This window comes from Pleuronectes platessa, chromosome 6 (genome assembly GCF_947347685.1).
Source record: "Pleuronectes platessa chromosome 6, fPlePla1.1, whole genome shotgun sequence".
NCBI lineage: Eukaryota > Metazoa > Chordata > Actinopteri > Pleuronectiformes > Pleuronectidae > Pleuronectes > Pleuronectes platessa.
In genome coordinates this window covers 8713016-8726125 of record NC_070631.1, presented here as the reverse complement: position 1 = coordinate 8726125, position 13110 = coordinate 8713016, and the positions used below count along the sequence as shown (strand labels likewise).

The window sequence follows — 13110 nt, the reverse complement described above, 5'->3', positions numbered from 1 at the left end:
TCTTAATGGGAATGTGTCAGTTTAATAGGCCTGATTTGTCCATCAATTCCCAGTTGTTATAGTGTGTGTGCTTGTGTGTGTGTTGTGTGAATACCATTATAGTAGTATTTAGGAAAAGAATTACAATGTGTGGTCAAACCAGATGTTAACACTTCACTTTTTAAGTTCCCACACCAGGCGTGTGTGTTGTCAACCTGTTTCAGGACTGACGACTACACATGTCTGACTTATTGACTAGATTTGTAAATGTGTGCATTCAGAAAAAGTAAAAACAGATTTGGGCTCGAAATATATTTTAAGTGTTGTGATATACAGACGTTTTTAAGGAAACCTTTACCAGTCGGGCAACTTCTAAAACCACAACAGATAAGACTACAACAGCTCTTAGTAGAGCCCATACGCCAACCAATGCCCCACAGTCCCCTTAAATTGAATCACAGAAATCCGTTCTAAAGGTACCAGATTAAAAAAGAAAATCCAGAGCCATGAATTGTTCCCTGGCACATTAGTGATAATATCGAAAGTTGAATGTTAAAGAAGGTGATAACAAATTCTGGGAAGAGGCTCTTTTATTCTAATCCATGCCAAGATTTGATTGGTTGTTGCTTCACCCATTTCACATCCATTCACCAAATGTGCTGGAAATATGCTCTGAAATTTGGGGAAATTCTGCTGATTAATAGAATTTAAATCAGCAATATGCAAACAACAGTCAAAATCATTAATGTGAAGCTTCTATCGCTAAAATAAAAGACATTAGTTGGGAGAAAATGTGACATTATACAATTGATCATACTGTGTGTACTCTAAGTATAGAACTACAACTATATTTGCTGTACTGATGGAGTCAAGCTAACCACACTAACCCACTGAACAATACCAATGAACTACCTTCTTTATTTCAGAGCTGCCTCCAGGATGGGAGAGAATAGACGACCCAGTGTACGGAGTGTATTATGTAGAGTAAGTTTCTCCAACTCAAGGACAGTGTCACAAATCTTCTGTCTGTCTTTAGACATTTGCTTGTTTTTACTGCAAATACTGTACATTTATTTTTCCCCTGTCACCTTGTTTTCCTTCCCTCTGTCTGTCTCAGCCACATAAACAGGAAGACACAGTATGAGAACCCAGTAGTGGAGACGCGGCGTCGGAAAATCCTCGAGCAGCAGCAGCCGCAGCAGCCGCAGCCGCAGCCTCCAGAAGGTGAGCGGTATATTCGAGGTTCGTTTCCTGCCCTGGCACGGCACCATTTCTTTCTTTCTTCATGTCTGTGAGTGTCATGTCCTTCTAGTTCGTCCAGTGCTCTCCAGGGATTGGGCCCCGGCTGTAGTTTTTCTCTCTGTTGACTTCAACTCTGTTGGAGTCCAATTTTTTATTCTAATGCAAACTATTTTTTTGAACAAGATAAAGCTGGCCCAAGCCCTGGTGTCGTCTTTGGTGTTTAGATTTGATTTTACATGATTTAAAACCATAAATGCTATTTATCATTCTGTATGTGATCATTTAATTTGCCTTTACATGAAACTATAAGAGATTTTTACTGAGATATCCAGAAGTTTTCCGCCTCTGAGGCTTGGATAGTTGCAGGAAATGAGTGAGAGATATAAGGAATATAAGGAGTGCGTAAGGTGAAAGGAGCAGGTGCATGCCGGTCCTCTGGAGAACAGCTGAGTTATTGTAGATTTGCAAGGCGTTTTTTGTGGCAGCTGACCGTATTGATCAGCAGTTGGAGCTGCAGCATCGGCTGTGACACACAGCTGATGGAGGCAACTACAGTAAGTTACTTTAAAACATTTGACGCTTGACAGATGTGACTTACATCAACAATCTGACTCATTCTTAGACTCATGCATTGGAACCCGAACACAGACATGATGCACATATGTTTACATCCAGTATAACCCAAAGTCTCATAGGATGTCTCTAATATTTACTGTGGATGAATTAATATATCTTCTCAGATAATAGATAGCCGTGACCTGGCTCTTATACATCTAGAACTCATCTGGCAATAATCATGTATGAGGGATTTTTAGGTATAAAAGAAATCCCATAATGAATGTCAGTAGATAAATGGTTACAAAACAGGAACTGTTCATTTCTGAGTCGGTATACTAATGTCCCCTGAATCCCTAAATGTAAAGACATACAGTACAGTCTAGAGAAACCTGGCTCCAGATGTTGCCCACAGCTAACTGGCAACATGATCAAAAATATTTCGAAAAGATTGGGGTCGGGTTCGGTCACGGTGGTTCGGCTACTTGTTATGCTTCACTAGAGCTGCACTCTAGTCTTCATCGCCTACATGGAAAGTGTAGTTCCAAAGCTTAAAAAATCCCAATTCAAGCAGACAAACAATATTAAAAGTGCCAAAATCGATTGATATGAAATTTTTGCATGTTGTATTATCAATAGTACAAACCCTGAGTGCAATTTCTGCAGTACACGCACAATAGTATAAGTACAATACTTACAATACTAGTCCAATACAAGTATCGCACATTGAACAGAAACACGATTAGAAAAATATGTCAATGACTGAGGCAGTATTAACAATGTTTGCTCCAAGCTCTGTGTATGTACATGTGTTGCTGTTAAGTGTCTCTGTGTGTGCATTTGTGTGGCATGTAACTACAAGTTTGTGTTGAGTGCGTGTGGGTTAATGTGTAAATGTGTGTTTGTGTATGTGTGTGTACAGAGTGGATTGAGGAACACTCAGCAGCGGTTCCTTTGGCAAACTACGCTCCAAACCACCTGGAGACCTACAGGGACCCACAGGTCCCACCATCTCTACCTCCCGGCCCTTCAGGAGCCAAACGTAAATGTTTACTCGTATAAATATATTATATATATATACACACACACACACACACCTCACCACATCTGGCTGATTTTTCTATCATGGTCTTCTAACGGTGGATCCACATATGTCAGATGAATAATGTTTATGCTTACTACATCTATGTTGGATAGAAATACTCACGGTATATTTTCTTGTATATTTACAATGTTATGTTAACGTGTGAATAGGACACTGGTGTTTTTAAGAACAACTCTATGAAAGTAAATGCATGCAGATGAAAAGTGTCGTTGGACACATGTCAAACTGTTCAAGCTGCATTCGCCTCCATAAACACTTCTAATTTCTATTCAATCAACGGTTTGACAGCCAGTGTTAGTGATGCTGTGACCAACGTTTTAAGAATGAGTTTCCACCATATTATGGTTTGAATGTCGTAAATATAGACAAAAACAAGCACAATATAAATTTCTGCAGGAGGGAAACCTTTCTTCACAAGAAACCCAGCTGAGCTGAAAGGAATCTTCATCAACACGAAGCTGAGGAAGAGCCGCCGCGGCTTCGGCTTCACTGTGGTCGGAGGTGACGAGCCAGACGAGTTTCTACAGATCAAAAGTTTGGTGCTGGACGGGCCTGCTGCTGTGGATGGCAAGATGGAGACAGGTGCGGTACATAACCACCGTCCACAGGGGGCACTGTTTTCATATCAACAACAGACACTGTGGTGTTCTGAGGACACATTACATCCATTTTCAATGGATCCAATTTTATGAAACTTCACCAGTTCACATCAGTGACGACAAATAACACCAACAATGTAACATAACTTTTACCAAATAGACAAAGATAAAACTACTTTTAATAGAAATTGACTATAAATCACGGCAGTACTAACGGATCACTTTCCCTGGTGCAGGTGATGTGATTGTCAGTGTGAATGACACCATCGTGCTGGGCTACACCCACGCTCAGGTGGTGAAGATCTTCCAATCCATCCCTATCGGCTCCATGGTGGACCTGGCCTTATGCCGTGGCTACCCGCTGCCCTTTGACCCCGATGACCCCAACACCAGCCTGGTGACCTCAGTGGCAATCGTGGACAAGGAGCCTATCATCGTCAACGGACAGGAGGCGTTTGACTCACAATCCAACCTGGGTGGACCCGATAACTGCATGAGGGAGCTGCGGTCGCACAGCCCCTCGGCTGAGCTGGGATCTAACGGGTCACACAGCTACTCTAGCGAAGTGCACAACCTGGCGTCGTCCATAGCCACCCAGCCCGAGCTGATCACCATCCATATGGAAAAGGGAGACAAAGGATTTGGCTTCACCATTGCCGACAGTCTGACGGGCGGAGGGCAGAGGGTCAAGCAGATAGTGGACTATCCGCGCTGCCGTGGCCTTAAGGAGGGGGACATTCTGATGGAGGTCAACAAGAGGAATGTCCAAAATATGAGCCACAACCAGGTGGTGGACCTGCTGAGCAAATGTCCCAGAGGCAGCGAGGTCACCATGCTGGTGCAAAGAGGTACGTGTCGCATCTTGATGTCGGATATGTAACAACAGATGTGGATAAATAGGAAGAACTGAAGTTTTGACATGAAAGTGATTAAGGGCACAAAAAACAGCTCATCTGTAACAGCTGGCAAAGGTAGAGTGACAAAATGTGAGAGCAGCAGAGAAAAGTGAGGCAGAGGCCGGGACGCAGGTTGAAACCACTCGGACTGGATGGGATGAAATGAAGAGAGGTACAGGAATGATCTGTGCTCGTTAGGCTGCCAGAGGGTGTGTGTGGGAGGGAGTGGGAGGCTGCGTAAAGAGGCCAGAAGGATGAATGAGAGAGGAAGGGAGGAGGAGCACATTAAGTCAGGGACTTGTATACGTTCTGAATGCAGATGCTGCTCAATTAGATCCCAGAGATGCTGTCAGTATCTGTGTTTGCTATTGTCCTTTGTAGCCTATATGATAATTAAGGAATCGGGAAGGTTGTGGCTGTTCATTATATCTGCAAGATGTGTTTTATTTTTCTTTGGAATAAATAAGTGAGAGGACATTAGGGCCTGTGAGTATGAAAACAGGAAGAGTAGAGTGGTCTGGTTTTGTTCAGAATACTGAGTGCTCAGTTGGCTTATACTCTGCTGTTCCTATATGTGCTATTGTAGACACACATTATTAAACGCTGCTATTTATTGCCTGGATTCTCATCCCTCTCACTTCTACACGGCTCCTGCTCCTAGATCGGTGGCCTGGAGTGACCCAGAGATAAATGTTTTTCTCAGTGAAATGTCAAAACAGACAAATTGTTTATTTTCCGTGTAGACGCTGAATGACATTCTACGTTTGTCATTTGTGCTCGGCCCTTCTCGTTGTTAAACTGCTGTCCACGCCGGCTGACCCGAAGCTCTGTTAGTGGCAGGTTGGAATACGCAACCCCACATTATGCCCTCTAATGAGTTGACCTTGTGCACTGCTGCTGGAGTAACGCTGCTGTATTGTGTTAAATGTCAGCATCATTATGGTGCCTCTGTGTAAGAGTGTGTGTGTCTGTGTGTCTGTGAGATGAGATGCAGAGTGGTATGGAAAGCAAGAGCAGGGCAGAGAAGAAATAAAGGAGAGGATGAGAGGAGAGGAGATTACAGGAAGTCACGGGGGCAGACAGAGCGATGGACTGCAGCGTTTACTTTGATACAGTCATAAATGAGTGGTCAGGTGATGAGGGACATAAGATAACACACACACTCACACACAGACAGCCACCGGGTTAATATTCATTTGAATTAGGGTCCAATGACTGACTTGAGTCTGAATAAGCATTCGAGCTATCGTTGGCAGCGGAGGTTTGACAACCCACCTCAGAGATGTAGGTTAAGATGTTATGTAAGTTCTCAGTTTCTCAGTTTGTGGAGCACTCTGTAAACTTGTTTTTGAAAAGTGCTACATAAAATACAGTATTTTCTTTTATAAGAAATTGGCCTTGGATAAATAAATGACCACAAAAACTACAAATATAACCAAACAACAAATACATATACAGTATGAATAAGGGGCTGCTGTGCAATCGATATTGTCTCTTTCTGGGACATTTGCTTCTCGGTCCAATCAGGGAAACTGAGGCTACTTAGAGATCTAACTTTTGTTAATAGTTTGACAGATTAAGGAAATAATGACTTCTATTCAGCCTGTTCAGTCTGTTCAGTTGAGTCTGTGAGACTCAGGAAGCTGATTTGAAGCTGATATTCTTCAAATAAGACACAAGAGGGGTCGGAGGTAGAATAACCTGCCAGTGACAACATTCTTTTAAAATACGCAGGTTGACAACTTGACATTTGACTTTGAATGAACAGTGATTAGCACTGTTACCTCACAGAAAGAAGGTTCCTGGTTCGAATCCCACTCCCGCCGAGGTCGCTTTGTGTGGAGTTTGCATGTTCTCCCTGTGTTTGCGTTGCTCTTGTCCGGGTTCTACGGCTCTAGTACCAAGACATGATTGGGTTTGGGTTAATTGGAGATTCCAGCTCCCCCCTTTTTGTAGATGGATAAATCCTAAACATAATCATCATTGGCTGCAACTCTACCTGATAATAAAAGTTTTCAAATCTTTAGACTAGGATTTGTGCTTTGCTCGGCTGCTTTCTGTCTCAGAATGATGCAGTGACCTTTGCAGTGATCGCTAGCAGCTATTGGGCACAGTGATTCACAAACAACGATTATAGGAGCAAAGAGGAGCGAGGTAAGGCAGATACGAGGAGAGTGTGGAGGATGAGAAATAGGAGCACCGGGGATCATGTTTTGAGAAAGTGGCGGATTAGAGAAAAAGAGTGTGAGATTTGCTCAACAGCACAGGAAGTTCAGCGAGGGGAGCATATGAGAGGATTGGTTTAGATGAGTATCGTAGGATGAGAGGAGGAGGAGGAGGAACAAGGTGGACTTCTGCAGGATGAGAAGATGCTTTAATCTGCTCATCTGTGACTCATCAGTCTGCACCGAATGACTCAAAGTCAGCACAGTCACTTATTGTAAGAGGGCACAAAGAACAAGGTCAAACAAACAGCATCACTATCATTTACTGCAGTGATTTTTTACTTTTCTGTGTGACTGTGTGAAGTTAACTGACTTGTGTCACAAAAGTTGCATTCATGCAAAATGATCTGTGTTAAGATTACAGATACAACGCTCAGCCACAAACCTATAACCAGTGATCACTTTTAGTACTGTGTGTAATTCCTGTTGTTTTAGTGATGAAGTGATTCAGTTTGTTGTGTTATCTTGACAAACTGAGCAAAACATTTGCAGAAGTACGCCCGTTCGATTATCTCTTAAGCCCCTTTTCCACTTGTCAAAAAGCTCAAAAACGCCCACTAACATCTGGCCATTGTCTGCAATGGGAATGGATACGTCTCGGTCCCGGGTCAAATGACTCCACGGGAGATGCAGGTTTATCGGCTCCAGCCCTGATTGGCACCGATAGAAACATGGCATTCGGTGCATTTGTGACATCAAACATGAAAAACCAGGAGGGAAAAACAGAAAGGCAAACTCCTCTGGAAAAGGAGTCAATCGCCTGTTTACTTTTGTTTAAATAACCTGCATATACCTGCAAATCCTGATGTAAAAACAGGCACGATTGTGCAAGATTTTACTGAATAGTGTCACAGTGGTCGCCTCACAACAAGAAGGCTCCTATTTCTCTTTGTGTGGAATTTGAATGTTCTCCCGGGTACTCTGGCTTCCTACCACATTGCAAAGACATTCCTATTGGGGTTTGTTTCTATATGTTGGCCCTGTGATGCACTGGGGACAGGGCCCAATGTCAGCTGTCATCTGTTGCAGGACTCCCACGACCCGAATAAGCAGTATAGATAATGGATGGATGGATTTTTAGAGGTCTGTGGTGCATTTTGCAGTTACCTCAATGCTCCCTGCAAAAGCAGAAGAATCTCAAATCAACGTGACCACATTTGTGGCTCTTTGATTGGCGAACAAATGATCCCTCTAGTTTCAATTTGTTGTCATTTAAAAGCTACAAGTGGGGGGAATAGCAACGTGTAATTTGTGCAACAGAAATAAAGGAGATGTAGAGTAGGTCGTTGTGGTAATGAAAGAAGTAGCTGCTAAAGGGCTGTGAAGTGACAAAGTAAAGGTTTTCAGTTTGCAGAGCACCTGCACTCTAAGGTATTTGCATGTGTGAATATGTATGTGCTAAAAAATAGCGTATTACCTCATCTCTAGTCTAAGAAATGTTACTTTCCAATAAAATGTTAAAGATAACATCTGCCGTTCTCAAACACAGTATCCGCTCCTGTAAAGGAGGCCAGCAATGACTCCTCCATCTTGTCTCCCCATCGTTGTTGCCATGACAATCGTGCACAGTGTTCCTGTCCCTTGAGAGAAAGAGGAGAGAAAATGAAAAGACAGAGGGGAGGGAAATAAAATATAGAGGAAATGAAGGTGGAGGAATGGAATGTGATGGTAACAGACACGCCATGGAAGAGAGAGAGAATATCACTGATGAAGAGGTGAAGAGAGAGAGAGAGAGAGAGAGAGAGAGAGAGAGAGAGAGAGAGAGAGAGAGAGAGAGAAGAGAGAGAGAGAGAGAGAGAGAGAGAGAGAGAGAGAGAGAGAGAGAGCAGCCAGATAATAGGACGATCTTGTAAGTAGAGCAAGGGCAAATATTTGCAGGTAAGGCTCGACAGAGTGGAGCATTACTCATGTTGCACACCCTCTGACAATATATAGAAAACCTGGAGGAAGGACCACTCAGTCCCCGTGTGTGGGCTCTTCACAGACCCACCAAGGCCACAGTTTCATGGCGTACAGGAACACAGGGCTATTCACTGAGCAGCAACGCTCAGTTTAAAAAGCTCCCGTTTTTTTTCAGTGCTTTTGCTTCCGGATATAAGGCTCTGTTGTGACCCGGCACTGACTTCAGTCTCAGGTGATCCGATCTTCGAGTACAGGTGTGAAGGCCAACAGCATATTTAAAGAGCCGACCGCTCCGAGCTTGTTGGAGGTGGTCTCTCCCGCATGTGTCCACATTCTGTCGGCTGTGTGAATGCAAATGTGCCAGATTGCTGGACCGCCTACTCAGCTGACGTCCTCTGACCCGCTGCAGTTTAACAATGAAGACATTTTACAAATCTTAGTGTTTCCTCTGAAGACGTAGATTTATTTCTGGTCGACCGACACAAATAAATCAACAACCACTAAATCGTTGTTTTTTTTTTTTTTTACATTTCAAATGGGTAAAATCTTATTTCATTGAGGAGCTGCTTGAAGCCCATTGATTCACTCGGCCTCCGCTTGTCCTGGACTTGCTCTCTTTCTCTCTCACACACATACACACACACAGACAGGCTTGTTTGTGTTAACAAGTAAGGCTAAAAAAACAATGCCTTTGCTCCTTGCTGTAGCTTTGTAGCCACGTGATGGACATGTGCTCATACTTTTCATTACATCCACCAAGGAGTTTCTGTCCCTTTGTTTTTTGGTGTGTTTGGTTGTTTGTGTCTAAGCAAGATTACAGAAAAACTAACTGATGGATTTCCATAAAATCAAGAACCCATACATGTTGGTGCACATCGGGATCCAGGGGCAGATGCAGGAATTGTGTTCTGGTTTTGTTTAGCATTGTGAGCTTTTCTTGATATTTTCACCTTCTTCAAAGGTTAAAAAATTAATAGATCTTCTCACATTTGGCAAACTGATATCTATATGAGTTTTAAATTTGATGCAGCTCGAACACCGGCAGCTTTTACTTCACCTCCTATTTGTTTACTTCCAATCTCATTTCAATGAAAATGGCTTCAGCTCTATTTGTTTTGGTGGAAGTTTGCCTCTATAATAACAAAATCAGGCCTTTTAAACCCATATTGCATTCTCAGTGATCAGTTCAGTCTTAAAATGGAGTAGTTCTGTTGTATTACGCTGTAAAATGTAAATGTCGTGTGTGTAAAACTTCCCTCCAGTGTATAAATGAAAGCTCGCGTCCTTGCACACCTGCCTTTGCTGATATTACACATGTATAGCATGCATATGTACTGTATATCATTTATAGATGCTCCTGCAGAGCTGCGTGGGTGCAGAAACATGCGATCCCATATTTCTTCCGACGAGCTTCTGCCACTCATGATTGTTACAGCCTGCCAGATTCGATTAACGCTGAGTTGTACCTATACATCACGTTTAGCAGATTTAAAGACTGCATCATGAATTTAGATTTGTGTCCCCACCACGCAGCATGTAAATCAGCTGTACTAGCTGACAAAAGAGGGGTCAAACTACACCAATTTCCTGAAACGTAATTCCCCTTCAGTTCTGCACTTCCCAATTTATTTACCATATGGCCATAGTTTAATTCAATTTCTGTCCGTTTAATGGGAATTACGTTGACCTCGTTGCCAGTTTGAAGATATTTCAGAGGTTGTTTCAAAGTGAGAGGTCGCTATTGGCGTTCCTCACTGTGTAATTTAGGGCTCCAGGGCCACATGACCTGCTGTTGTAATGGGAAACAGTTATTATTGACATCTCACCTTATGATGTGTGTCCTTCTTGGCTTCACACAAACACACACACACACACACACTCAAATAAAAACATTCATCAGCACGTGTGCAGCTGAGACATTCCACACGCTCCAGTAGCTGACACCCCGTAATCTGAGGGAGCGAGCGAGGGGGGGGGGGGGGGCAGAGAGGATAAATTATGAATTGTATAGAGATGGGGGCTGTGCTGCAACAGAGAATTTTAACATTTAATGATTTTTTTGCCAATGCAGCAGAAAGAGCCCTAAGATGGATGCGTGCATGTTGTTGTATGTGTTAATGTCGCTGGAGCCTTCCATTAATACTCCCAGTAGGGTTTCCCCTGTGCATGCTGGGTAGGAAATAATGTTTCCTTCAGTCCCCAAAGCAGAAAAGAAGAAGAATGAGGCTGCAATGGATCAAAGGTTGGGAATTAATGTAACTCTAGTGTACCACCGGTGCCACTGCCGTTGCTGCTCCTCACTCCACATATTTAACAAAGTCGACTGCTGCCACTCTATACAGAACTACCTGATTGCCTTGGCAACTGCAAGACTTTGTCCCGATCCTGCCTTCGTGCAATCATTTGTCTATTTTTTGTCTCAACATATTTTGTCTAAGCGGCGGGAAAAGGAGCTTCAGGAAAGGAAAGGGAATTTTCTTGGGAAGCGATGCATCCTTTTGGTGTGTGCGGTAAATAACCAGCTCGAGTTTGAGTAGTTCGGTGTTTGAGGACAGCGAAACCAACACAATGAATGGATTTGTGACCGATGTGGAGAAACAGGCGGTTGAGTTGGGAAACATGGAGTATTCCCCACACTGGTGTGAATCCTCTCCCCTGACGACTGCCTCCAAGTATTAATATTTCATTAGCACAAATGAGATTGATCTTCCTGATGACTCTCTTCAGTGTATTAACTGGTATAAAAAGAGAGAGGGAGATGGAGACGGATAGAGGGAGAACAAGGGATGGTGTGTGGAAGAAGAAGATGAGGGGGAGGGAGGGAGAGGGAGAGAGGGAGAGAGAGAGAGAGAGAGAGAGAGAGAGAGAAAGAGAGAGAGAGAGAGAGAAGAACTCGGTGTAAGCCTTGAGCAAAGCAGAGGAGAGGAAACAGCTCTGTAGTTACTCAGAGTGTGTGCATAGTCAGGCAGAAGCTCAGGCGTTCTTTTGATATGAAGCTCAAGCAGCCGAGCTCCCTGTCAGTTAGTAGTAGTTGAGATTCAGCCGTGTTGGAAACATCTGGCGAGCGGACTGAGGGGAGGAATGGGGGGCTGGGGGGACCTGTAGCTTGGACCAGCAGTCGGGGGGGCTGCTGCAGCATCGTTCAGCCCGACTAATGCAGATAGATCAGTGGCCGCTTCTCTAATAGCGCGGGTGAGAGTGGCGAGTGGAGCAGGATAGAGCACAGGGGGAGGAGATCACTTAGATTAGCGAGCAGCCGAGTGCAGCGTGTTGCTCAGAGAAAGAAGGCAACAGAGAGTAGGAGAGGCGGAGGAGGAGGAGGAGGAGGAGGAGAGAGAGAGAGAGAGACAGCAGGGCCAGTTGCTTTCTGCTCTGTAGCAGGAAACTGAGGATCCATCCTTTTGGTCCCGGAGAGTTTTTGATCAGAGGGGACCAGGCAGGAGCACCGCAGGTCATTAATGCTTTCTCTGTCTCTCTGCCGATGTTTTGCAGGAGTGGTGCCAGCCAAGAGGAGTCCAAAGCTGGTGGTGAGTACTATGTGCCTCATCTCTTCAATGTGTGTCTTTCAGTGTGTGTGTGTGTGTGTTCATGCATGTTAAACGAGCGCTATTTAAAGAACAAAAGGGATATGATGTCTAACTCTTGCTCTACTGCTCTGCAGCCATGAGCTTCAGAAACTGTTTCCACTTTGTTCTGCTGCCATGATTCCTCGTTTCCTTCTTTTCACTGTCCTTCACTTTAACTTTCACCTCATGCTTCTTTCTTTCATTATTCCCCTTTTCTTGTCCTGCCTCTGAAATCTCTTTGTGTCGTATCCATTCTCTCTCTTTCTCTCTCCATCCATCCACTCCTGCCATCCTGTGACTGATTAAGTATAGCCGAGGCAGAGCAGTGTAACAGTGGCCAGCTGTTGGAGAAAGGGATGAGGATGAGAGAGGGGAGGTCCAGTGTGGAGCTGCTTGTCTTACAGCTGTGAATCACTACGGTAGCCCACAGATACAGAGAACACACAGAGGCTAAGAGACGGGGAGAAGGGCGCGATGATGACAGAGGGGGCTGCAAGTGAAGAAGAAGGAGAACGCTGGAGGAGATATCGCAACAGATTGCAATGTGACTCGAAGTAGTGACGGATAAGAGGGGACGGGGAGCAGAGGAGGAACAAACAGCTCTGTGAGCAGTGCAGGGGTCTCTCTCAGGGGGCAAGACACGCAGTCAGGAGTTTAAAGAGCAACTGCCTCCACATTTCTACAGCTCATCTCAACCAGATAAAAAAATCAATGCAGGTTCAGAGGAGAATCAGGTGCAGCTTTAACTGACTGTCACCCCGTTTCACCCCCAGAGAGCCGGTGAGTTATAGTGAGAAAGCAGAAGGACGTTCCCTTCAAAAACTCCAGTGTCTCTCAATCAGCATTAAAATCCCTCCCCTCAGATGGCTGGATATTAGGATTAGGATTAGTTTGAAATGGTTTCAGTCAGAGCTGTGGGTGTCACCTATTCAGGTCACATGGCACGGGGGAGGGAGGAGGGGTGATCGCTGTAAGGGGGTCGGGAGGGAACCAATAGAGGCCTTGCCTGACTGTCACTTTGGATTAGTTATCCACTGAGGA

The 13110-nt window shown here is 44.2% G+C and overlaps 1 protein-coding gene across 10 annotated transcripts in view; it reads left to right on the top strand.

The window, feature by feature from the left end:
- LOC128443066 (membrane-associated guanylate kinase, WW and PDZ domain-containing protein 1) overlaps nucleotides 1–13110 on the top strand; it is an 88555-nt gene that overhangs the window by 57702 nt on the left and 17743 nt on the right. For 8 of the 10 annotated variants that reach the window (XM_053425781.1, XM_053425779.1, XM_053425777.1 and 5 more), the window contains 6 exons: nucleotides 906–963; nucleotides 1097–1221; nucleotides 2699–2818; nucleotides 3278–3463; nucleotides 3717–4328; nucleotides 11996–12030. In XM_053425781.1, coding sequence (XP_053281756.1) covers nucleotides 906–963; nucleotides 1097–1221; nucleotides 2699–2818; nucleotides 3278–3463; nucleotides 3717–4328; nucleotides 11996–12030 — 1136 coding nt within the window. The remainder of the gene's footprint in view (nucleotides 1–905; nucleotides 964–1096; nucleotides 1222–2698; nucleotides 2819–3277; nucleotides 3464–3716; nucleotides 4329–11995; nucleotides 12031–13110) is intronic. The other 2 variants (XM_053425780.1, XM_053425774.1) reach the window with 1 other exon arrangement.